General features: G+C 36.5%; 1 protein-coding gene across 1 annotated transcript; it reads left to right on the forward strand.

Annotated features, from left to right (window-relative positions):
• The first annotated feature begins 691 nt into the window (after positions 1-691).
• LOC149242234 (inositol-3-phosphate synthase-like) lies at positions 692-27619 on the forward strand. The gene is made up of 5 exons (XM_089370796.1): positions 692-728; positions 2685-2878; positions 2986-3173; positions 9409-9451; positions 27500-27619. The coding sequence occupies exons 1-5, from the start codon at positions 692-694 to the stop codon at positions 27617-27619; spliced, it is 582 nt and encodes a 193-aa protein (XP_089226922.1).

The following is a 27619-nucleotide window of genomic DNA, read 5'->3' on the forward strand; positions in this document are numbered from 1 at the left end:
ATTAAACCCTCTAATCACGTTGGATTTTATTTAAGAGAAATCATATAAGTATTGATCATATGGCATATCAAATCACCTGACATCACCCAATGAGTTAATTTGATGGAGAAGATTGTCGACATCATTTCACACATAAAGCATTCAATGGGGAAGTTTTATAAATCACCATTGTTCATAATTTATTTTGCAAATCAGATCATAGCCTAGGAATCATGATGATTTGAAGAGTCCTCGATCGAATCCACTATGCACCACAACAATCTCACATTGTTTGACTCTTTAGTATAAAATGTGTTGGGGAGGATTTTGGCCCTCCAATTCTTCCATTGGATTTCCCAAAAAAAAAAAACTAATTACCAACACACTTCCCAGCCTATGAAAAAATTCTTCACATCTTAACCTGAATGCGGAAATTCGACGAGGTCTGGGATTCATCTACCTTGTAGGTTACATCCTTCATTTATACTGAAGAGAATTTGGAAAAACCCCCTTGCTATAGACTGGAAGGGAGATGGGAACAATTAAGACATTTTTGGCCTCAGAATGCAGTGTTTGTTTCATAATGGAATAGAAATCTGGATTTGTTCTAACTATCTTTCATTGTTTTGAATATTGAATAGGATTGATTGATTTAGCAATTGCAAAGAATAGTGTCATCGCAAAAGACAACTTCAAGAGAAGGTATACAAAGATGAAGTCGTTACTTGTAGATTTCCTAGTAGGTGCAAGTCTTAAGGTATATGCTTTAAATTTTGAGAGCTCCTAAAAGTTCAGTTTCTTTTGCCATCACATTTATGGTTACACTAACTAAACTAAAATATTCTCCTTTGAGACTGTCTAGTCAATTTAACGTCTTAAATTTCTCTACATAAATTATCAATCCGGGTATCGTAAACTGATGAAGTGTGGTGCGCCATATGTGCTTAGTTAACCTTTTTCTTACTTCGTTGTTTTATAGGTTTTGTTTTGTTTTGGGGTTTTTTTCTTGTTGATCTCCTAAAGTGTCTAATGCAAATGGAAATCCTATTCCTAAGTCTCTAGAAGGCAAGTATGGATATAGATTCTAAGGAAATTATGTCATCTATAATGATTTCCAGAACTTAACACTTTAGAAGGTCTTAATGCTTGAACAAGAATGGAAAATGTGCTACCATTTAAACAAGTAAATAATGAACTACTGATCATGAAACTATTATCTCTGCTGTTGTCTAAATATAGAAAAGCGATTTAAGCTACTGCACTCAAAGAAATCAAAAATTGCAAGGAAAGTAAAACTAAAATCAAATTACACATTCATAATTCGATCCCTCGCCAGTAGTCCCGCTATGGCTTTTGGAGGTAACCGTCAATGATATGAGCAATTTAATATCTAATTGCAGAAAATTAAAACTAAAATCAAATTACACATTCATAATTCGATCCCTCGCCAGTAGTCCCGCTATGGATTTCAGAGGTAACCGTCAATGATATGAGCAATTTAATATCTAATTGCAGAAAAGTAAAACTAAAATCAGATCACATCAATTCATAGTCTAACCCCTCGCCAGTTAGTCTCGCTATGGATTTTAGAGGTAATCATCAACAACTTGAGCAATCTGATATCTAATTGCAGAAAAGTAAACTTAAAATCAAATCACATCAATTCATAATCTAACCCCTCGCCAGTTAGTCTCGTTATGGCTTTCGGAGGTAATCATCAATAACTTGAGCAATCTGATATCTAAACTAACTAACAAAGCAAATGAATAAGATTGAAATCAAAGCATAACTGAAATTGAAAAGCTAAAAAAAAACAAAGTCAGCAGAGAGGTAAATCTCATGTCACTATTTGCTGCAAAAACATGTAAAGAAAAACTAATCTACAATCAACTGGTTGAACACAATTACATGAATTAAAATTGCATGAATGGAAAATCTAATCTATCAAACTTGAAAGCAATCAAATGAAATAATGAAATCAAAGCAAAATTACAAAATGAAATCTACTCTACCTTGCATTCTAATGTGCTCCATGACATCTACTTCACATCTCCTTCCATGTTGAGAACATCAAAGCTTTATTCAAATTCTTCAAAATTACAAAGTACAACAAAGTTCTCCAAAGCTTTCCAAAGCCATCTCACATGCTAGCAAGCTTAAGAAGTAACAAGCTAAGACTCATAAGCTAAAAGACTAACAAATGAAGGAGAGAGATCTCCTATTTATACAAAAAGATGAGAAGCCATCTCATTAATGAGAGTCCATGAATCTCTCCCTCTACCTCTAGAGTCCTAATCAAAATAGGAACTGATAAGACACATGTCTTCTTAGAGTTACAATATAATTAGGAGATGTGACACATATCCTCATGATCCCATGATTCTTTCCACTCAAATTCGAATTTGGCCTTAGAGTGCCACATAAGGGTCTTCTAGAAGCCTCCTTTCAACCTACACATGTCAACAATCTCAACCCATTTGTTAGGTATAAGCATATGCACATTATTTTCTAATTTTTAACCACAAATTCACTTAAAAGGCTTAGAATTAATAAAGTTTGGAAAAACATAAATGTGGCCCAATGATAATGAAAGTGGGATGAATGTGGTGACATAGTAGTGAAATGGAGGTGAAATGGAGGTGATATAATGGACATAATAGTGAAAGTGTAATGGAAATGAATGACATTTTGAAGACTCAACAGAGACCTATTCCCATTGCATCCAACTTTGATTGTGAGCTACAATCACCTCAGTAATAACAACGGGATGAATCTATCGGCTCCCCAAACTTTCCGGTCAAAGGAAATTTCAAAGAGTATTGTCATGGAAAACATGGTTTCCAGCAATGCCATCATTTACAAACCAGGGGAACACCCATACCATGTCGTCGTCATCAAGGTAAGCATTCGTGTTTTCTTCTTTTGCATATTTTTGATACTGTTAAATCCCTAGAATATGTTTTTAACAAACCTTAAAACCCTTATCTCCTTGTGTTATGTCTGCAGTATGTTCCTTACGTTGGAGACAACAAGAGAGCCATGGACGAGTACACGTCCAAAATATTTATGGGAGGAAAAATCACACTCGTAATCCACAATACATGTGAAGATTCATTGCTTGCAACGCCTCTGATATTAGACTTGGTGTTTCTCATCGAACTTTGTACCAGGATTCAACTTAAAAATAATTTAAGGTGAGGTAAGAGTAAAACCTCATTTCCACATCATGAAAATTATTATTACTATGAATACTTCTTGTGAACTATATTTTTTCCATGAATGGATTAACAATATGGCAATTATTTCTAGGGAAAATTTCAGTCTTTCCACTCGATAGCAAGTTGCCGGGTGATTTAATTGTGGGTTAAATCCCTGTCATTAATTGTTAACCCAAGGTTCGTAGACTAATGAGGTATACATGTACTATATGTACTAGGTGGTTATTTATCAGAATAGATTAGTTCTAATTCAATTAAAACTAATTAAAAAGTTAATTAAATCAATGTAATCCAAATCAAACCAAACATAAAGAAATTAAAATCACACTTACATAAAGGAAATCACACTTGCTTGCAATTGAAATCACACTTGCATAAAGGAAATCACACTTGCTTGAAATTGAAATCACACTTACAGAATTGAAATCAAACTTTCTAAATTGAAATTAGTTGGACACCTAATCCTTAATGGGTTAGTGTGGAAGCCGAATAGACAAAAGGAGTCCAAGAGACCTTGGGATGTGGAACCCAAAGGTCACAACATGTACTATAAATGTAAATCATTTGTTAATAAAAATGTATTCTCATGTTCTATCCTTCAGATTCTCTTGCTGCCCATGTGTGTTTAACATGGTATAAGAGCGGGCGATCTCCTGCCCTGCTCAAGTTTGAGCCATTTTTTTTGTGGTCTCTATGTGCATATCAGTCATGACATTTCTGTTCGCTGTCCATAACACTCCATTAATTCACTGACAGTCAGAAATTTGTTGCTTTTACTCCATTGATTCCTTGGATTATCTCTCTGTTGTGCCTAATCGAAATTCATGCACATCTGCTATAATGTATTTTGCTTCCACTACCTTTGACCCTTTCTCTTTTTGTCAGATCATTTTCCTATTGGCTTCCTGTTGGCCTCACAAAAAAAAAGGCCTTTGTTGATTCTCTGACTACTCAGCACTCACTGTAGTAACTATGCGCTCAAATTAGCACTATCTTTCATTGTTATTATCTGCATTGGATATCTGGCTGGCCCACATTGGCATTTCTCTCCTTGCCAAGCATTATTCCCATGACGGTTTTCTCTGCTCAGAGCTATTTGTTGCATTCTGACCTACCCCTCCACAGTCGCTGCTCACCTCTGCCATATGCTGCCATTGTCCTCATTTGTTGCTGCCACTCTCTGTCAGCTCTGTGTCTTCCATCTCCTCTGCCACTCAAACCTATTCTAAGTTTCGTTATTATTGAATGAACGCTCGCTCATATGCCCTGGTTGAATGTACACTGGCTCATCTGGTATTCAATACTCCTCTATTATCTATTCCCTGCGTGAAGGTCATGGAAGAGTGCTGAAAAATACATGAAGTCCATGCGTACACCAGTCAATGGGAATATAAATAACATGCAGATTCTTGGATAACTCTGGTTGAAGCTCGAGAGTTGGTCATTTTTGTAGAACCTCTTGAGACAAAGACTGTAACCGTGTGTGTTGAAAGTCTGTATGTTTTTGTTGATCACCGTGGTGTTGTTCCTATAATCTACCATTTTCTGCTACATATTGTGCATCTGCTACATTATACGTTGAATTATCTATGTTATTCTGATTCTCTACCTTAATCCACTCTCCATTCTCCTTGCGAATTCCGTGAAGTGGCTGCTATAAATCTCACTCTCCTTAGGAATTGATGTTGTCTTGGATCACTGCACTGGTGTCTGCGCAATGGTGAATACGCTTTGATGGCAACCTAGAGGTTGCATGTTCAATCCACGTGTAGAGTTCTCCTTATGATGTGCTGGTGAACTGTTGGATTACAAATATCGTAGACTAGATTTTAAAGCCCACATCAAGCGGGTCGTTTGGAAGTTAGATTATTTGTGTTTAATGGAACAGAAGTCATAATTCTTGACAGTTAGGAGAAACTTCTCACTTATTTGACTCACTCCTATAGCATGACGCTAATGTCATGGCTTCCACTTGTATAGATATTAAAGAAATGAATGGGCACCATTATTTTTGAGAGAAAGTCGTAGAGTTTTCCCTCACAGGTTTTCTTCAAGTCTTGAACATCATGGGTTTCATCATGGACGTATTCGAATCGTCATTTCTTTTGTTTCTTTCTAGCAACAAAAAATGAGAGGAGACCATGGCTAATGCAGTATTGTTCGCCCATCTAAAATAACTCCATCGGGGTTATCCTTTAACACCATTTTTGTTAATGTCAATACTTCCAGGATTTAGAATCCTCTTTGGAATTTTTAGGTGCATAATATACTAAAATGGGCATTTCATGATGTAAGATGAAAATTCAGTGTTTAAATGTCAATTGATATGGACTCAAGGAAAAACTGTGGGGGCTTCCTTTCTGGAGTTCGAAAGTGGCCCTGAGATAGCCGTGTTCTTTTGTTGAACTAAGCCACTACCTTTATTATGTTTGCTGGGTGCTCTTTGAGGAAGATTAGACCACTGTTTGCACAGAACAGAGCCACTCTTCTTCTCTGCTGACTGTGTGTGCCTTTCGAGTAGCAGAAACATGAGTTCCTAGAGGGATGCAGTCATTTGATTGACTGTACCTATGACTCTTCAATTGAATCTATTCCTGTAGCTTCACATGGTTGTAGCAGAGGGCATAAAGTGGAAGAATGGAACATCTATTCTCTGAAAGTTTCACTGCTGATATATAAGTGCATATACAGCAAGGGTTGGGCGTTTCAACGTGACCAAATGCTGAAGTGAACCGTGAGTTAATGCCATCATAGACAGTGCATATATATATCAGATTTTGTTTGTGTACTAGTTCTCCTCTTTATCTACAACATCATTGTGTAAATTCTGAACATGTATTTCAGTGAAGAGTGAAGAAGTTTGTGGTTGCTACACTTGTTATTAGTATTATTTATGCTTGCTGGGTCTAAAGTTGATATTAAATTAATATTTTGAAGTTCTTCCACAAGTATTTGTCCTAGCATATTATGGATTTACATGAGCCAACAACAAGGAATGCACCTACAACATTTGATACATAAACTATTTGTTAAAATACTACAGTGGACGAAACCATACAAACTCAGGACTCTTTGTGGTTTTCTCTTAGTCATTCTGGTTGGGTTTCTTATAGTGGACTATTGTTTTCTTTGAAGAAAGTGGCAAGACCAGAGAATATTGATTCGTAACCTAGTCAAAGTATTTACATATGAGCATTCAAGTCTTGTCCATGACATGGTGCTATAGTTGTTGAAGTTTTGATAGCCATCATTTCTGCTTTGAAAGTGAAGGAGTATTTGAAGGATCCAAGCAAGTTTGCAGTTGTTGCTTCCCTAGTTGTGGCATTGTATTTAAAACTCATTATAGTTTCTGTCTACATGTATATGCATTGATTCCTTCAAATTATTTTGGTTCGACTGCTGCATAAGAGTTTGGTGGGCTGTATAAAGGCTGTGATTGTTTTGACAAATCTTTTGTGGAGAAAAGTTTAGTCGGTTGTATTGTCAGAACATAGTGCTGGTCATGAGTAAACTCTTATTTTTTATGTAATGGATTGTAATTGGTGCTTGTTGGTTGCACACTGATCATTTGCTACACATTTATAAAGGATATTGTTGTGTACTGTGAGTGGGTATTACTTTTCTGCATTGAGTAGTAGTTGTGATCAGTTTTTAAGGTGTAAATCTGACATTGAAAAAAAAATGGCCAAAATCAATGAAGTATTAGAGTTCCTCAAAACTCTCATATTGTCTACTACTCATGATACATTAAAAATCAGCAAAGTTTCTCTCATAGACATTCAGGTCTGTCTACAAAATGCACAAGAGAAAATTGATTTTTTGCAACTCGAATCTCAGCTACAGCAAGAAGAACTAAAACATAGTCATTTTGAACATGTTTTTGTTCAGAACATTGAGAGTGCAACCCATAAGAAGTAAGTCAATAATGTTACAGTTGGTTCAAATTTAGTACCCAATAAAGCAGCAGTTGTACATGCAGATGCGAAAACTCAGTCTGCACTTCCCAAGCGCATCATCAGACCTTGGGAATAGCTTGTCCACAACAAGCACAGAACTGGTCTTGGATATGACAAGGACTTGTCCTTTCATATTCCAGACTACTCAAAGCCCATTCATTTTCAGAGTGCTAGATTCCTTCATGACAGTTCACCTCCAGCTATTCCAGATTTTACCCCTCTTCCACAGCAACAACAACAACAATAGATTGTGAAATGCCAACACTGTGACCAAGTTGGCCATTTGAAATATCGTTGTTTTGATCTTCATCCATGTAAGCATTGTCATAAAACCACCCATTCTTCACACAGATGCTTCAGAAACAAACGTCCTGTAAGAACAAAGATTCATCTTGGATGGATTGCTTCTTGGCAATGGGCATCGACATCCAAGAATATATTCCAATCACATGTCAGAACTTGTTCCAGAGTATTGAACAGTCTTGCAGTTGAGTTTTCTCCATCATCTCACCTTGTATCTGACAGGGGGGAAATGATGGTCATCTACGAGCTTCAAAGTCACATCAAGCGAGCCTGAGCCACAACCTGCCACACCAGTTTCAAAGTTGTAGCCAGAGACAAAGATGCCCCTGAGAATGCCTTCAGTTGGTAATCTGGGACACTTCCTCTAGCAGAAGACTTCAGCTTCTTGCCAGTTTCGGAAGAATTCCAGGAATAGAATTGGGGACACTTCTTCTAGCAGAAGACTCCAGCTTCTTGCCAGTTTTGAAAGAGTTCCAGGGATTGCATTAAGCATTCCAGAGTTGTTGGTCATCCTTAAACCATCACAAGTTGAGACTTCCTTTTTTAGGTTGAAGTTCTCCCTTTTATGCGGGGTGAGACCTCCCTTTCATGGTTGAAGGTTTCCCTCTTCAAAACAATAGGAGCACTTCCTCTAGCAGAAGACTTCAGCCTCTTGCAAGTTTTGGAAGAGTTCCGGGAACTGCACTAAGCGTTCCAGTGTTGGTGGTCATCCTTAAAACACCGCCCTTTATACTAACATTTCAGAGATCACATTCAGCCTAGTGCTGCCATGCATTTTTGCACATTTTTTATTACAGCTCTCTTCTTGGACTCATACATAACCCTTCGGATTAAGGGGGGAATGTTGGACACCTAATCCTTAATGGGCTAGTGTGGAAGCTGAATAGACAAAAGGAGTCCAAGAGACCTTGGGATGTGGAACCCAACAGTCACAACATGTACTATAAATGTAAATCATTTGTTAATAAAAATGTATTCTCATGTTTTATCCTTCAAATTCTCTTGCTGCCCATGTGTGTTTAACAAAATCACACCACACTTGCATAAATGAAATCACACTTGCTGAATTGAAATCACACTCACACCTGCTGAAATGAAATCACACTTTTCGAAAGGAAAAGAAAACTTGCATAAAATGAAAACATACTTGCTGAAATAAATGAAATAACATAACTATACTATGTTACCAATATGTAAAAATATGTTCAAACTGTGGTTGATGGGGCTCCCCTCCATTCCTTAGGAAGCACATTGAACAACTATCACATCTTGGAGATCAAAGTGACAGTATGTATTTCATAAAATGAAGTTACAATATTTTACAAGAATTCTCTATCCTCACTTTACAAAACATATCTTGGAACTTGGAACCTCCAACTAGCAACTAACAACTAGCACTAACACTAACTAGTCAACAACCCTTTGTACGAAGGGTGCACTCCTATTTATACCAAAATTGAGGATAACTATTCAATTAATATACATCCTTAGATCTCTCTTAAATCCACATTTATCTCTTGTGGTTACAACCAATCTCCTAAAAATATAAGATACAAATCCTCTCAAAATTCTCTCATCCATGATTCTTCTCCTTTGAATGTGCATAGTTAATTATCCACATCTTCTACAATTATTCCACAAATTTTCATGAGTTGGAATTTGAAATTCGAATCTGTCGTTGGGTGGTCAAATAAGACCCTTCTATAATCTCCAATTAGGCCTACAATATCACAAACTCATAATACTTTTAGATATATATGAAAACATGTTAATTTCCTAATATTTAATCACAAATTCTCTTAAAATACTTAAAATTAATGATTTGGAAAATAATAATGATAAACCCATATGTTTATGAAAATGGTTACTTAATGTGAGGTTATGGGGATATTGAATTATGGAATGAAGGTAAATTGATGGAAATGAAAGTGAAAGTGGATGACATTTTGGAGGCCCAACAAAAGCATTTTAAGCTACATCACCAAAGCACCACTGGTGAGTTCTAGCATTACTTGGAAAATATAATTCCTACTTGTCTTAGTTGTGATGTTTTCTACGTATACGAGTCTATTTCTAATGTTTAGGAGTTTGTTAAGGTCTAGTTGGTTGAGAGATTCTCTCCAACTAGTTAGCTTCCTAGATTGGTGTGTGGTTGAGATATTCACTCAACCAAGAGATTGTATGTCCAAGATAGATTAGTTATCTCAAGTCATAGCTTCATGTATTTCATTATTATTTTATTTTGAATATAATTTTGAGTGCCTTATGAAAATTTAACTTGGTATCAGATCCTATATGGGCCTAAGCCTCGGCCCCTTGTAGGTCGAGGGAAATAAGAGAGTATATGTATTTGCTTTGAGAGTATTGTCTTTATGTTTGCCGCATGTGTTTAAGTTTTTTTTGTTTGTCCATCATATTCATAAGCAGAGAAGCACTCTACGTGAAAATTTTGTAGTCTGTCAGCAATTGATGCTCTCAAATATAGTTTGATGTATACTGTAGATGAGAAATGAGTTGGGTCATAGATTCATTGCAATTGTAGGTGACATCGAAGTATGAGGTGAAGTGGTTGTTACAATCCCAGTCCTTGTGGATCCATCCTATTTCCTAGCCATGAATAGAGGTGGAGTTCGAGAAAAAGTATGCATCATAGTGATGATAAAATCCTCATCTATGACTTTGGCTTCAGAGTTGACTATGATAGATCCATGTCGTGTAGCATTAGATTGATGAACTTTTTCGTTTATTCACTCCAAAGATTATCTCAAGCTGCCTTCAAGGTCCCGAAGAGGATTTTTGTGACAAATTTTCTCTCTAAAACAACCAACGGATTTAATGAGTCGTGGTCCCAGCAAAATCACAATGACCGAATGCTCCACTTACTCCTACCCCACTTCCACCTGTCGTTTCTTCTTCTATTGTAGGTATATTGTATTCTTCTAAGTAGGTCATCTTAGCATTTGTGTCATGTGAGAGTGGGGTGGCAAGAAGAAGAAGATGCAAATCTTTGTGATGACTTTGAAGGGGTAGACCATAACCCTGGAAGTGGAGAGTAGTGATTCCATTAAGAATGTTAAGGCTAAAATTTTGGGTAGGGAGAGTCCCTTCCTGCAAATTTATAGTTCCATCTTTGAAATTCCTTGCATGAGAGATTCTCTTCATCGTGATCTTTGTTGGAAATGTTGGTAGCCTAGTTGGAGGTGTAGTCGAGTTGGGAGAATCAAATTGTATTGTAGGCCTTCTAGGACACAGGCGATGTTGTAATATTGTTAAAGACTCTTCATGACCCACAGGGGAAGGCTACAAGCATTGTAGCCATGGAAATAGATAAACTTGGTGTGATTGTTGGGGTTTGTTAATTATTTTGCCAGTGGGAATGAATAGGATCTCTACAGTAAGGATGTTGAGGTGGAAATGGGCGATGGATTTGGATACAATAGCTTCCAATGGTGAAAGTAATACCGTTACTGTTATTCGATTTTTGTTACTATATCAAGCCAGTAAATTTCTTTCCTTATGGTTATTACCCGTTGTTTCATGAAATAAAATCCACCATTAAAGATAAGCATCAAAGAAAAGGTTAAAAAAAAAATCAACTCTTAGAGTTTGTACAAGATACATATTGAGTTTGGTCAAATCAATATGAGTGTAATTTTTTTAGAATTGACCACTCTAACAATTATCTCATAAAGAGAAACTCGAAGATTGAATGAAGATGCCCATGGTGAATAATTGTGGAAGGTTATGAAGACACATATAGTTCATGAAAGCAACAATGTATATTTGTTGGAGTAGTAGATGGTGGACAAATGTAGGTAAAGGTGTGTGGAATAAAGACTCTTGACAATGTTTCTATATGAGTCTCACATGTATTAGTTAGAAAGTCTATGATGGTTTTTAGTGGTCCTTCAAAAGATTGCAGTATTATGTACTTGAAGTTGTGTTGTAAACCTTGTATGGAATATGTACCCCTATGAAGTTTGTGAAAATTTTAAAACCACTTTGTAAGCGTAGGTTTGTGGTCAGCCGAAAGTCACTTTTGAAGTGCAGGTTTGTGGTAAGACAGAAACCACTTGTGAGAGTGTATGTAATTGCAGGTTTTTGGTAAGTTAGAAACCACTTTGCAGTGTAGGTTTCTGGTAAGCTAGAAACCACAAGAGTGAGAGGGAAGTGGATAGGGATTCATGTAGTGTGGTTTAGGGTCAGCCGAGAAAACAATGGGCATGGTTTAAGGTCAGCTGACAAAACCCTGGGCATGGTTTAGGGTAAGCCAATAAAACCCAATGCATGGTTATGGGTAATCCAAGAAAACCCAAGTTAATAATGATGGAGGATTTACAAGTGTTAGCACTCCTTAGTGTCCCAAAGCTGAGAAAGGAAGCCAAGGAGGTAACCTCAAACCAATCTTTGGATTTGGCTACTAGCCCTAGCAAATCAGAGAGGGCTCTCTCAAGAATCTCACAACCAATGAAGTGATTGGAGAGGGAATCAGATGTTAGGCTAGATATTAAGCTCAAGAATGTTTGATTTTAGAGTTTGCTGGATGAAGCTCATAGATCTAGGAACTAGGCTAAGGTTTCTAATTATAAATTGCTGAGATATAATGGGGCAAGATAGGAATTATTAGTGACAGAAATAGTTTTTCGTGGTGGTGTACAGATGAAAAGTTAAATGGTCAGAATGATCATGTAACCATGAATTCATTCATCAAGAATAAAGAACACTAGCATGAAAATATCATCAAAGCACAGCATATAACTTATGAATTTTGTTTAAAACTCATGAGATGATCACAAGAAAGCATAGAAATGGTAGGAAAAAGAAATATCAGAGAAAACATTGTCATAGAAACATACCACAAGAATCCCAAGATAATAATTGCAACTACCTGTTATATTACTGCAAAATGTACACTAGCTCCAAGCTATGATTCACAAACATCCAACCACAATACTTCGAAATCTGAAGTATTTATACAATTATTTACAAAATAAATATCTTGAAACAGAATTCAAGATTTGTTACAAAAGTTACAAAAATAGATCAATACTGCTAATAATATCATTCGGTTGAGTTTCTGGTGTTGTTCTGGGCATTTTGGTAGTAATTAAGCCTCGAATAGACATTACTGTTAGTCTTGTTGGCTGATGATCTGCGTTGTTGTCCCTGTTTTCCTTCATTCTGTTTGAGCAGAGACGGAATGGATATGCATAAAAAATGTCCTCATTGTCCTCTGAGTGGAGGCGAAATGGATAATATGGCGCTCTGTGAATGGAGGAAATTACATGAAAAACAGTGACCAAGAGCGTAAAAATGAACTGGTTTTGACCATCCGGGAGGATTTATTAACCGTTGATCTTGGAATATTGATTCAGGCCGATTGAATCTGAGCCATTGATCAGGGCCATTGTATATCAAAATCATAACAGAGAGAGGGGCCTTAACCATGTTTTATAGCGTTTAACCGACGGGTTGGACCCGAAACTTCAAAACCGCAATATATAAAATATCACGTATGCTAGTTTATCACATCGTAATCGGAGAGGGGCTGGCAGAGGATGGACTTAAGACTCGTGCGATCCCCGATTATGATATCGCAATGGGCGAGAGGATACTTATCGCAATCAGTGAGAGGAAGGGTTACGGGACTTACGATATTGCAATCGATGAGCATAACATGCGATATGTGATATCAGTAGAGGGGAAATGAATTTTGTGATATCGTAATCGCAATCGGGAAGGGGAGAGCTTATCACAATCACCTGCGGAGGAGGGTGACAGGAGGTTGTTTTATTGTTTCATGCGATAGTGCGATTTTGCGATATGGCGACATGTGGTCTGCGGGCCCAGTTTATCATAGCGGGAGTGGGTTTATATATAATGGATTACGTAAATTACAATGTAATGTATTACAAAAGACTTTGCGACCATGTTTAATGATATGGAGAATGGCTAGAGTTGGTTTTTATAATAAATGAAATGATATGGGATATGGCTAGAGTTAATGGAAAAGAATGGGAAAATAAAAAATGGCTAGACTTTGGAAATATGAAGGGAGAATGAAATTAAGGCTGGAAAAGGGAAAAAATGCAGTCATGGGTCCAATAGACAAGTCAAATTTATTCTGAAAGTATTATAATTTTACAAAAAAAATTGTCATCAATATGAAAGAGTACATTTGATCACGGATATTATTAAACACTAACATTGGGTCCAACTAGGGATGACATCTCCTTTAGGAGGTGTCAAGAACAACATATCTCTGAATTTGCAGATCAATGCCTAGTCCATTGGGTTGCTCCCAACCATTATCCTACAACCTGATGACTTGCAACCAACTTATTCTGCAATCAAACCCAAACTGAAAACCAAACTGTACACCACTGCAAACCAAACTGAAATTATTGTAGGTTGAAACAATGCTGAAAAACTTACTATGTTACTAGAAAAATTGCTCAAAGTGCTGAGCTTATTCACACTCCTACTTACTCTAATTGATCCATAACCTGCTCACTCAAGTGATACGAAATTTCCAATGAAGCCAAAAAAGGAGGTGGCCATTCACTGAAATTATGCTCACATCCTCTGTAAGCAGACAGAATGATGTACATGTAGGCAACTCACAATGAAAACTGAAACCAAGACTTATGCTGACAAACAAAACAACATTTGCTTTTTCCCATGCTTGCAAAAGACTGCCCAAGGGGTCTTGAAAATCATGAAACATTACCTCCTTTGATGACTGCAACAAATCAGTAAAAGGATCTTCAAATGGAGGATCTGATAGGTTACACTTCCTTTCTAGGCAATCTTCATACCATGGTTTCAAATTTTCATCTGCATCCTTTCTTTCCTGGAGCTTCAACTCAAAACTGTCGTGATAAGGCAGCAAGACTTCCTGTGACCTTTGTGATGAACGTGATGAGACTATTGATGGACAAGACAACAATGTTGTTTGCTGAACTAAATCTCCCTTACCCCTATTTTCAGGCTCACAAACAACCAAAGGAGGACCACTTTGACTGCAAAACTCATCCAAATAATTTCCTACTAGATCACTGCAAATATGAGGAGGCTGTTGTAACCTGTTGTGGATCGGTTCTAATGAAACTGCATGATCTTGTATAAGCTCTTCATGTTCCACATTTTCAGCTACATTTTCAAACTGAATGTTACTTGGTAACTGTGATTGTGGACTGAAAAAAGGCTCTATATTACAAACAACATTCTCAACAATTTCAGGAGAAGATTGCCAACTACTGTCAACTTGCTTATTTTCTTCCTTGGCAACCTTATAGTTTTCTCTTATTTTTTTAAATGAGGAGAAACAAAAAGGTAAGGAGTCCCGATTAGGAAGTTCATTGTCTTCTTCGTGCTCAATATCAAAATTGAAAGGCTACTGATTTCTCACCTTGGGAAAGTTTTCTCTCAGAAATTGAAATGAAGTGAAACATAAGGGAAAATACCTTTCACTTACTTTGAAAACTTCTGCATTTTCTTCATTTTTGTCTTGATTGATATGCACAGGCTGAGTACTATATTTGAGTTGCTGTAATTGAACTTCCTCCTCCCAAAAACATGTCGTTAATTTCTTTGAAGAGTTAGCCTCGATTTCAACAACATAGCCATCATCATACTGATCATACTTGGGTAACTCATCAATATAAGGAATTTCATCAAGCATGCACATTAGATCAGTAGATTTCTTCTCCACAGATTGATCTACAAATCCATTTTCATGATTGTCCATAAATGAATACAAAAAAAAATCATTTTCTGATCTACGGTAACTAGGTTTAGCAGCAAAATGGTTAGGACTAGTAACCTCTTCTTCTTCTGCAATAAGTGGGACATGGTGTTTTTGAACAACAAGTTCATCTCTCATGGTGATCCTTCACATCATTTCTTCCATTGTTCTTACCAAAATGTCGAGCTTCACTTCTGAAGATGTCAGGTGCTCCTTCTCTATATTCTCCCTCTCTGCTTCCTTCAACTTTGACCTTTTGACCAGCAGATTAGCTTCCACGACTATTTCATTGTCTTGCATTTATTTGAGTGTGGTAGGGTCCCTTTCTCTCAATTGAAACTCCATTTCTAGATCAAAGGCATCCGGTTAGTGCAAGAGATCTAAACCGAGAGGAGGTTTGATATCAACAGGGATTAAATAGTATACTTGATTGAACCTAGCTGAAAAGTGTTACACTATTTCTCCTAGATGTCTTTTCAAATGATTATATTCTTCTAAAATCAGAAAAGGATTCCCCTTGATCACCCATTTATCAAGGAATACTTTCACAAACTGATGGAAATCAAGAATTCTTGCAGCTGGTAAATTTTTGAACCATTTCTTAGCTTCACCTTGCAAAGATAGAGAAAAAATCCTGATACTAACATCATCTTCTTCAACCTCAAAAAAGTCGATAAAATTTTCAAAATTCTAAATGCGTTTTTCAATAGTGATGTTACCATATCCCCCATGAAACCTAGGAAGACATTTGTAATAACCTTGAGAGAAATCATGGAGTATAGGAGGTAAGATGAGTGGCTTGTATCTATCTAGAACTTTACAAGGTGTAGGAGTATGTACAGAAGCTATGGGATTATTCTTGATCTCTTGAGGCTAGTTAGGTTGAAAATGATCGACATAGGTTTCAGAAGAAGGGTCTTGATCAAAATCAAAAGCATAAGGAGAATTTGTATTCACAATCTTCAAAGGAAAGGAATCAAATGTAGGTCTGGGATCTTTTCTCAAATATAATATACTTTGGAAAACCTTCTTGATGTTCTCAGGAAAAGAGAAGAAATAATTTATAATAAAGCATATAATGTCTTGGATGAAATTCCAACTTGAATACCTGATCTTTCCATATTTTCTTTTCATGTTTCTATTGGTAGGGTTCATCCTCCAGTGGAGTCTTCAAATCAGGTTGAAAGTTGATTGGAGTCGCTAGGTGAATGATTCAACCTTCATATGTGTTTGACTGTTTTCCACCATTAGCAAATCAGATCTAAACTTTGATAATCTTTCCCGGGGAATATGAAATTGTTCACTTCCTCAGTATGGTCGCCAAAAATGTTAGCACTCCTCAGTGTCCCAAGGCTGAGAAAGGAAGCTAAGGAGATAACCTTAAACCAATATTTGGATTTGGTAGTTGTCCCTACCAAATTAGAGAGGGCTCTCTCAAGAATCTCACAGCCAATGAAATGACTGGAGATGGAATCAAATGTTAAGCTAGATATTAATCTCAAGGGTGTTTGATTTTAGAGTTTGTTGGATGAAGCTAATAGATCTAGGAACTAGGCTAAGGTTTCTAAAGATCAATTTCATAGATATAATGGGGTAAGATAGGCATGATCATTGATAGAAATAGTTTGTTGTGGTGGTGCAGAGATGAAAAGGTAAAGGATCAGAATGATCATGTAACCATGAATTCATTCATCAAGCACTAGCATGAAAATCTCATCAAAACATAGCATGTAACTTATGAATTTTGTTTAAAACTCATGAGATGATCACAAGAAAGAATAGAAAATTTAGGAAAAAGAAATATCAGAGAAAACACTATCACAGAAACATACCACAAGAATCCCAAGATAATAACTGCAACTACCTTTAATATTACTGCAAAATGGACACTAGCTCCAAGCTATGATTCACAAACATCAAACCACAATACTTCGAGATCTGAAGTATTTATACAATTATTTACAAAATAAATATCTTGAAACAGAATTCAATATTTGTTACAAAAATTATAAAAATAGATCAATACTACTAATAATATCATTCGGCTAAGTTTCTGGTGTTGTTCTGGCATTCTAGTAATAACTAATCCTCGAATAGACATTATTGTTAGTCCTGCTGGCTAATGAACTACGTTGTTGTCCCTGTTTTTCTACATTCTGTTTGAGTGGAGGCAGAATGGATATGCGTAAACAAATTCATCGTTGTCCTCTGAGTAGAGGCCAAATGGATAATTTGGAGCTCTGTGAATGGAGGAAATTACATGAAAAACATTGACCAGGAGTGTAAAAATGAACTGATTTTGACCATCTGGGAGGATTTATTAACCGTTGGTCTGGAACAGCTGATTCAGGCCGATTAAATATGGGGCCTTAACCATGTTTCATAGCGTTTTACTGATGGGCTGGACCCGAAACTTCAAAAATCACAATATATAAAATATCACGTCCGTTGGCTTTATCACATCACAATCAAAGAGGGGCTGGTGGAGGAGGGACATAAGACTCGTACGATCCCCGATTGCGATATCACAATCGATGGGGGAAGACTTATTGCAATCGGTGAGCGGAAGGGTTATGGGACTTATGATATCGCAATCAGCGAGTGAAGCATGCAATATGCGATATCGGCGGAGGGGAAAGGAATTTTACGATATTGCAATTGCAATTGGGAAGGGGATAGCTTATCACAATCGCAGGCGAAGGAGGGTGACAGGTGGATGTTTTATTGTTTCATACGATATGCGATAGCAGGATCATGCGATATCGCGACATGTGGCCTGCAGGCCCAGTTTATTGTAGCGGGAGTGGGTTTATATTTAATTTATTACGTACATTACAACGTAATGTATTACAAAAGACTTTGTGGCCATGTTTAATGATATGGGAAACGGCTAGAGTTGGATTCTTTAACAAAAATGGATTATAATAAATGAAATGATATGGGATATCGCTAAAGTTAAATGGAAATGAATGGGAAAATAAAAAATGGCTGGAGTTTGAAAATATGAAGGGAGAATGAAATTAATGCTGGAAAAGGGAAAAAAATGCAGTCATGGGTCCACGAGACAAGTCAAATTTAATCTGAAAGTATTATAATTTGACAAAAAATTATGTCATCAATATGAAAGAGTACATTTGATCACGGATACTATTCAACACTAACAACAGGTACAAGTACATGTATGCAGATATAGTGGTTGACTAAACCATGTACACGAAGGAATTACTAGTAGACTGGTGGTTGCAATGGTTGGTACCCATGTATTCTAGTAGATGGTTGTTCCTGTATATGGACATCGAAATATTCTTTTTTATCATGTTTGTAAACACCAAGTCCACAGATAGACTTTGCTTATTGAGATTGAGACAAGTAGTCATTAGGGAGGGGACTTGGAAAATATAACTCCTACTTGTCTTAGTTGTGATGTTTTTTATGTACATGAGCTTTTTCCTAATGTTTAGGAGTTTGTTAAGGTCTAGTTGGTGGAGACATTCTCTCCAACTAGTTAGCTTCCTAGATTGGTGTGTAGTTGAGATATTCACTCAACCAAGAGATTGTTGTTGGAAATAATACTGAGAGGGGGGTGAATCAGTATTTACAGATCAATAACTTTTTCATTTCAATAATCAAATTTATATATGCCACTTCAGTGAAGGCAACTCGCGTGTGCATGCAACTGTTCTTAAGGCAACCAGCGTATATCCAGTGAACTTATGATTCAATTAATTCATCATATGTTGATCTCTAATTATTGCATCATTACTTTATTAAACATTAAACAATAACCATGTGCAATGATAATAAAATAAACCATCACACATAAGCAACACACATGAACACCAATATTTAACGTGGAAACCCAATGTGGGTGAAAACCACCTGTTGTTGTCATCTTTGTCTTCTTTTAATAATAAGAAAATTTGTTTACAATCTTTTACTGGTGCAGACTCATACCAGTATGCAAGCACCCACCTGCAGAATGCTACAACCTTCTCTCGTTCTCCAGCTTCTTCTGGAAGGGAGCTACAACCCCCTAGCTCTTGTACTAGCCGATATATTTACTAGCACGTAGGCTCTGACCTACAAAACGCTACAACCTTCACTCATTCTCCAGCTGCTACTGGAAGGGAGCTCCAACCCACTGATCAAATCAACAGCCACTACTACAGGAAGCTTTAGCTTCCTCACTGAAGGCTCCAACCCTCAGTGTCCTTGAGGGACCACGTTTCATAAATTTTCACATTGGATGCTCCTGGTACACAACAACACTATATGTAGGCCACATTTCATCAAATTTTCACACTGGACCCATTAGTAACATTGAAACTCATATTCAATGACCACTAAAATACATCCATCAAATACATTTGCATCAACCAATCACTAAAACACAATCATCAATCTCTGATATAACTAAAACCCAATCATCAATTTCTAAATCAATCAATCACTGAAACCTCTGACATAAAACAATCACTGAACAATTGAATCAAACAATCACTGAACCTCTGACACAACTGAATCAACCATCCATTCAAACTTAATCAAATTCAACCAATCAACTGGAACAGACAAATCATTGTAACCAGTACATAGATCTGAACCCAGAACACTGCATCATCATTCATAACCAGCTGTAATCTCAAAAACCATGCATCAGAATGTATACGTTACTTGGCTGAACCCAAACTACGTGTATACACTACTTCCATTAATAAAATCTACGTATACCTTCAAAACTATTACAAATATAAACTTTTGAATCAAGTCTATACCAACCAGCAATATATTGAACATCTACTGTCAACTTACAGAGCTTTACACAAGCAAAAACAAAGATCACTTCTTCTCACTTATAAAATCAATCAATCAAATACCAGCCTCCTTATGCATTCAATTTTACGTTCAGATCTAAGAAGACTTCATTAACAAACAATAGTAGAACAATATCACTGATCTGATAAATCAGTCGTCCTTGAACATCGAGCTTTTCTTTTGCATACGCTACTTGGAAGAGCTAAACCAACGTGTATATGCATCTTCACCAAAGTGAACCAACGTATAGATCTGTAAATACTTACTTATAACTTCGCTGCAATTCCAAACTTCAGATATACCCAGATCATCACATATAAAGGATAAAACATGTGTTAGCAATCAGATCTAGCCCATCCATTATGAGATCACATAATGATAAGTCATTATGATCTTGATCCATCATTAGATCTCATCCATCATCAAATGCTCAGGTGCATATTTAGTCTAGATCAAGCAAAGCATCAAAAACCCATAACATGCATATTTTCTTTTGATATAACACTTCATAAGATATTCATTACTTGTACACTTAGCCCTTTGATCTTCTCCTCCTTATATACTTAGATCCTTTGTCAATACCTCGGACCAAAACCACTTAGGACCAATACCTTGGACCAAATACTTAGGGTCAATACCTCAGACTAAATACCTTGGACCAAATACCTTGGACCAATACCTTGGACCAAATACCTAGGGATAATACCTCAGACCAAATACCTCGGACCAAATATCTTGGACCAATACCTTGGACCAAAATACCTTGGACCAAACACCTCGGACCAAAACCTTGGTTTTCCAACATGTACGCACTTTTCCTCCTAAGAGAGTGTGTGTATACGTATACGCTCTTTTTGTTCTGTGGACCAACGTGTATACGTTGTTTTGACTAAGTGGACCTGCGTATACTTCTTAAACTGCTTTACATCAACCTTTTCCTTTACATTCTTTATTCTGATCAGTAGACCTAAGTTCCATCTTCCTGTTCTTCTGTACCAATGTCATGTTACTTCTTAATAGACCTATTACACTGTAATTTGCCATATTACTTCTGAAATGATTCCTTTGAACTACCATGCATTCTGTCACATCTGATATCTCTCTTATAGATTCATCTAGTTACATAGATTCATCTAGTTACCATATACAAGTGAGTTGTTCTACTACAAGTGGGTTGCCATCAAGTACAACACATGTATCATAATGCCAACAATCTCCCCCTTTGGACTTGATAGCAACCATGTTGGTGTTGATTACTGCACACTGTAGAAACTGTTAGAGATAACAAGCAACACCAAAATACTCCCCCCCTTTGACATCAAGGGCAAAGGGTGGACCAAGATATTCTCCCCCTTTGATATGAAGATTGTCATATCTGAACAACTGAATATAAACATTGATCATGCTCCCCCTAGGCACATGCTCAATTCTCCGATTAAGCCCCCCCTTTGTACATGATGCAATGCACTAAACCGTCCATGCTCCCTTTGAGCACATGCAAAGTCTACAAAAATATTTTCCAAAAGAATAACATGACTCTATAACTCAACTATGTGAGCTTGACCTTCCTATCACCAATGACTCATACATACATCAATCTCCCAACCAAGTGGGGATATACCAAATTTGACTCATCTACCCAACCAAGTGGGGATATACCAAATTTTTATACATGACTGAAATATAGCAATTATTACATCATCCTTCCCATGCATAGTGGGGGTATAAATTACATTATATGACCAAAAGGACTCATTAAAATACTATGACAGACAGAGACATATTATTACATCATGGGCCTTTATATGACCTTTTCATCGAGTGATATACATGACATTTATAACAAATACCAAAGATCTAAACAAGACCATGATAGTCATCAGCAACTATCATACACCATATATGATCTGCACCATAAGCATCTGTCAGCAACATCTAGACCCGCAACCTGTATATGTCCATCATCAGTTCCGAAGATATGAAAAAGTAAATATCATCAACCTGTGACAAAGTATGCCGTATATAGATATCAACTCATCCTCTTGATCTCATCAAGATCAACTTGCTTCATTTCCTTAGTAGAAAGAGCCTTATCATAACCTTCCATGAATCAACTAAGCATATGTCATATCTCCAAGCAGTAACACAAAATCATTCACATCATATCATATGTATGTGAAAACACCATAGTCATCATCTATGATCATAACATCATCATCAAGAACTGCATGATATTTCCACAAGAACCCTCAATATATCAACCATGTATCATCACTAGGGAACATCCCACATCTGATAAGCATTAACCATGATAATCAACATATGTGAGTATCAAACCTATCATCATAAAGTAAGAAGGCATCATCATTATGTGACTAAGTAAGCCATGTCTCCGAATATCCATGTCTTCAAATAGCTATGTCTTCATGAGACTTGTAATAACACCATTCTCTTGGCCAACCAACAATATTTATCAATATGAAACTTAAGTAATCATCCATGTATCCAACATAATGTGTATCCATCAAAGAGATAGCAATATGTAGCTAGCAAACCATGAGCTCATAGTCATTTGTCAAGATTTCTTGATACTATCAACAACAACAATCCTCAACCATGTGAGAGCCAAGAACTATAGGAATCTTGCATCATAACTGCACCATATGAACTTTATGCATCTTTGAAGGCATGATGACAACAACATAAAATAAATGAGTGACTCATCGTCAAATAATGAAGTTGTGTACTCAAGATTTGTACTTCTCCTTGTCCTTATGAAGATCACCATGTAAGAAACATATATGTATTGTATGCATCATCAAAATTCATCCATAATCACCCATAAATCTGATCTGAATAACAACTATGTAACCCCAAGAAATACAAGTATCATCATCATAGGCAACTCATAACCGCAACATAGCATGATGTATCATTTAAAAACTTTAGCCACATAAGCCTCATCATCATTGATAAGAATCATTACGTGCCAAATACTTCTAAACATAATGTCAACAATGCAATATTAGAAGCAGAGCATATTCTCCCCCTGAACATGTGCCACCTGTTCACTGTCAGATCTTATCATTGCATATATCAGTAAGAAATATCAAGGCATCATCATCAATTAGATATACATCAAGTCATCAACAACTTATGAGGATAAAAAGCACTTCTAAATAACATCCACAGACTATAGTTATCAATCATTAAGACAAAAAATATAATTGGTAGTTGTCTGAACTATATCACATCATTTTTCTGAGTCTGTCCCACTGCTTCTTCATCAAACCAACATATACGCGACTATGCAGCTTCTAACTCGCATATATACGTGACTTGTCTTCATGATAACTGCGTATGGGAATTAGAACACTGAAATTTCATACTTTTAGTTCCTCTTGAGTCTGTTTTGTCTGTATACTGAGCTATGCCACATACTTCTCATTGTACTTCCTTCTTCTTCCATACCTTGGAGTGTGATGAATTTTTCTCCTTTTGGTATGTTGGCCGAAATTTGCTCATGTATGCTTTTTTTATATGCCCAAACTTGTTACAAGCATAACATCTTATATGTTTCATATTCCCTCTATAGCATTCAATGGCTTTGTGACCAAACATATTGCAAGAAAAACAATATCCCTTAAAGTACCTTGAAGTTGATGATCTTTCTGTGTGACGGTTATTAGCTTGAATCATTCTACTTCTGCATCTAGCTGCAACATGTCCAAAATTATGGAATATAAAACATTCAAAATTATTCATCAGAGGAAAGAACTGATTATCACTTCCATATTTAGAAGTAAATGAATTTCTTTGAATACTTTCTTTCCTTGGTTGTTGATGGGGTTGACCTCTTAGCTCCTTGTTAAGCATTTCAAATTTTGCATTAGAGTTCCTTGCTTCAGTTTGAGAGCTAGATTCACCTTTAACAGTTTCATGAAAACCAAGACCAAATTTGATGGCAGGAGACCTTTGACTACTAAGAATATCATCCAAAATCTTAGTACTATCTTGAAATCGTAAAAGTTTATCCTTTTCTTCTAATTTACCTTTTAGGATATTTACCTCAACCTGATATTTCTCTTCCTTTTCAAGATACTGCTTCTTCATGATTTCTTCAACTTTTCTTCCTTCTTCCACTTGTTGCCTTAATTTGAGAACTTCATTTTCTTATTCTTCAAATGCTTGGAGTAGTTCTTCATTCTGCTTATTTGAATTTTTGAGATCTTCTTTTAGAGAAATGACCATAGCTTCAAGACCTTCACAGTAGTTGGTTCTTTCTATAAGTTCCTTGGTTGTTGTGTCCTTTTCATTCACTTCATTTCTCAATGATGTCACTTCATCCTGCAACCTTTGACTTTGATCTTCCTTTTCTTTGTACTGCTTCTTTATTTTGTTTCCTTCCTCCAACTGGGCTTTTAACCTGGTAACTTCTTCTTTGTAGGCACATTCCCTTTTATCAATTAGATCTTTTTGATCTCTAATTTTGTCTGTGAGATTTTTAAATTCTTCCTCTATTTTATTTCTTTCTCTTTCACCCATAAGAGCAAATTCAGTTGTTTCGTTGTCACTTTCATTATCTTCAAATGAACAGAGAAATGTATCACCAAAGGACAACAAATTCGTACCTGATAGTTATTTTGCTTGTTCATCTTCATTCTGAGGTGATTCTGAATCTGAAGAGTTGCTTCCACATAAAGGCCAATCGTCTCTCCCACTGTCACAGTTCCTTTGAGATGTCTTCTTATTTTGAGGTGCTTTCTTCTTTAGCTTCTTTCCCATTATTACTACGAATCTCCTTCAAGCAATCAAGCTTCTACCAAAGGACCTGCTCTGATACCAATTGTTGGAAATAATACTGAGGGGGGGGTGAATCAGTATTTACAAATCAAAAAAAAATTCATTTCCATAATCAGATTTATATGTGCTACTTTAGTGAAGGGAACTCGCGTGTGCACGCAACTGTTCTTAAGGCAACCAGTGTATATCCAGTGAACTTATGATTCAGTTAATTCATCATATGTTGATCTTTAATCAGTGCATCAATACTTTATTAAACATTAAACAGTAACCATGTGCAGTAATAACAGAATAAACCATCACACATAAGCAACACACATGAACACCAAGATTTAAGGTGGAAACCCAATGTGGGTGAAAACCACCTGTTGTTGTCGTCTCTGTCTTCTTTTAATAATAAGAAAATCTATTTACAATATTGTACTGGTGCAGACTCATACCAGTACGCAGGCACCCACCTGCAGAAGGCTACAACCTTCTCTCGTTCTCCAGCTTCTTCTGGAAGGGAGCTACAACCCCATAGTTCTTGTACTAGCTGATATATTTACTAGCACATAGGCTCTTACCTACAGAAGGCTACAACGTTCACTCATTCTCCAGCTGCTACTAAAAGGGAGCTCCAACCCCCTGATCAAATCACCAGCCACTACTGGCGGGAAGCTTCGACTTCCTCACTGAAGGCTCCAACCTTCAGTATCCTCCAAGGACCACGTTTCATAAATTTTCACACTGGATGCTCCTGGTACACAACGACACTATATGTAGGCCACATTTCATCAAATTTTCACACTGGACCCATTAGTAACATTGAAGCTCAAATTCAATCACCACTACAATACATCTGCATCAACCAATCACTGAAACTCAATCATCAATCTCTAATATAACTAAAACCTAATCATCAATCTCTGAATCAATCAATCACTGAAACCTCTGACATAAAACAATCACTGAACAACTGAATCAAACAATCATTGAACCTCTGACACAACTGAATCAACCATTCATTCAAACTTAATCAAATTCAACCAATCAACTGTAACAGACAGATCATTGTGACCAGTACACAAATCTGAACCCAGAACATTGCATCATCATTCAGAACCAACTGTAACCTCAGAAACCATGCATCAGAATGTATACTCTACTTGGTTGAACCCAAACTACGTGTATACGCTACTTCCATTAATAAAACCTGCGTATATCTTCAAAAATACTGCAAATATAAACTTTTGAATCAAGTTTGTACCAACCAGCAATATACTGAACATCTATTGTCAACTTACAGAGCTTTACACAGGCAATAATAGAGATCACTTCTTCTCACTTATAAAATCAACCAATCAAATACCAACCTCCTTATTTATTCAGTTTTACGTTCAGATATAAGAAGACTTAATTGACAGACAACAGTAAAACAACATCTGATAGATCATTCATCCTTAAACATCAAGCTTTTCTTTTGCATACGCTACTTGGAAGAGTTGAACCAGCATGTATATGCATCTTCACCAAAGCGAACCAACGTATAGATCTGCAAATACTTACTTATAACTTCGCTGCAATTCACGACTTCATATATACTCAGATAATCACATATAAAGGATAAAACATGTGTTAGCAATCAGATCTAACCCATCCATTATCATATCACATAATGATAAGTCATTATGATCTTGATCCATCATTAGATCTCATCAATCATCAAATGCTCAGGTGCATATTTAGTCTAGATCAAGCAAAGCATCAGAAACCCATAACATGCATATTTTCTTTTGATATAACACTTCATAAGATATTCATTACTTGTGCTCTTAACCCTTTGATATTCTCCTCCTTATATACTTAGATTAGATCTTTTGTCAATACCTCGGACCAAAACTACTTTGGACCAATACCTTCGACCAAATACTTAGGGTCAATACCTCAGACCAAATACCTTGGACCAATACCTTGGACAAAAATACCTTGGACCAAATACCTAGGGTCAATACCTCGGACCAAATACCTTGGACCAATACCTTGGACCAAAATACCTTGGACCAAATACCTCGGACCAAAACCTTGGTTTTCCAACATGTACGTGCTTTTCCTCCTGAGAGAGTGTGTGTATATGTATACGCTCTTTTTGTTTTGTGGACCAGCGTGTATACGTTGTTTTGACTAAGTGGAACTGCGTATACTTCTTAAACTGCTTTACACCAACCTTTTCCTTCACATTCTTTATTCTGATTAGTAGACCTAAGTTCCATCTCCCTGTTCTTCTATACCAATGTCATGTTACTTCTGAATAGACCTGTTACACTATAATTTGCCATATTACTTCTGAAATGATTCTTTTGAACTGACATGCATTCTGTAACATCTTATATCTCTCATGTAGATTCATCTAGTTACGTAGATTCATCTAGTTACCATATACAAGTGAGTTGTTCTTCTACAAGTGGGTTGCCATCAAGTACAACACATGTATCATAATGCCAACAATTGTATGTCCAAGATAGATTAGTTATCTTGAGACATAGCTTCATGTATTGCATTATTATTTTATTGTGAATATAATTTTGAGTGCCTTATTCAAATTTAACTACATTTATGTTCAAGTAAACTTTTGGGACATGGTTATTTGTAAAATGTCGTGCTAATTAGATTTGAACCCATGCCCTATATACATGCAGGTACCACTAGGCACATCGACCGTCAATGCCCTGGCAAAGAAGAGGACAATGTTGGAGAACGTCATAAGGGCATGTGTGAGCCTGGATCCAAAAAACAACATGATCCTCGAATACAAATGA

This window comes from Pinus tabuliformis, chromosome 8, assembly GCF_031772625.1.
Source record: "Pinus tabuliformis cultivar Carrire ecotype Pingquan chromosome 8, CPIR1, whole genome shotgun sequence".
Lineage (NCBI taxonomy): Eukaryota > Viridiplantae > Streptophyta > Pinopsida > Pinales > Pinaceae > Pinus > Pinus tabuliformis.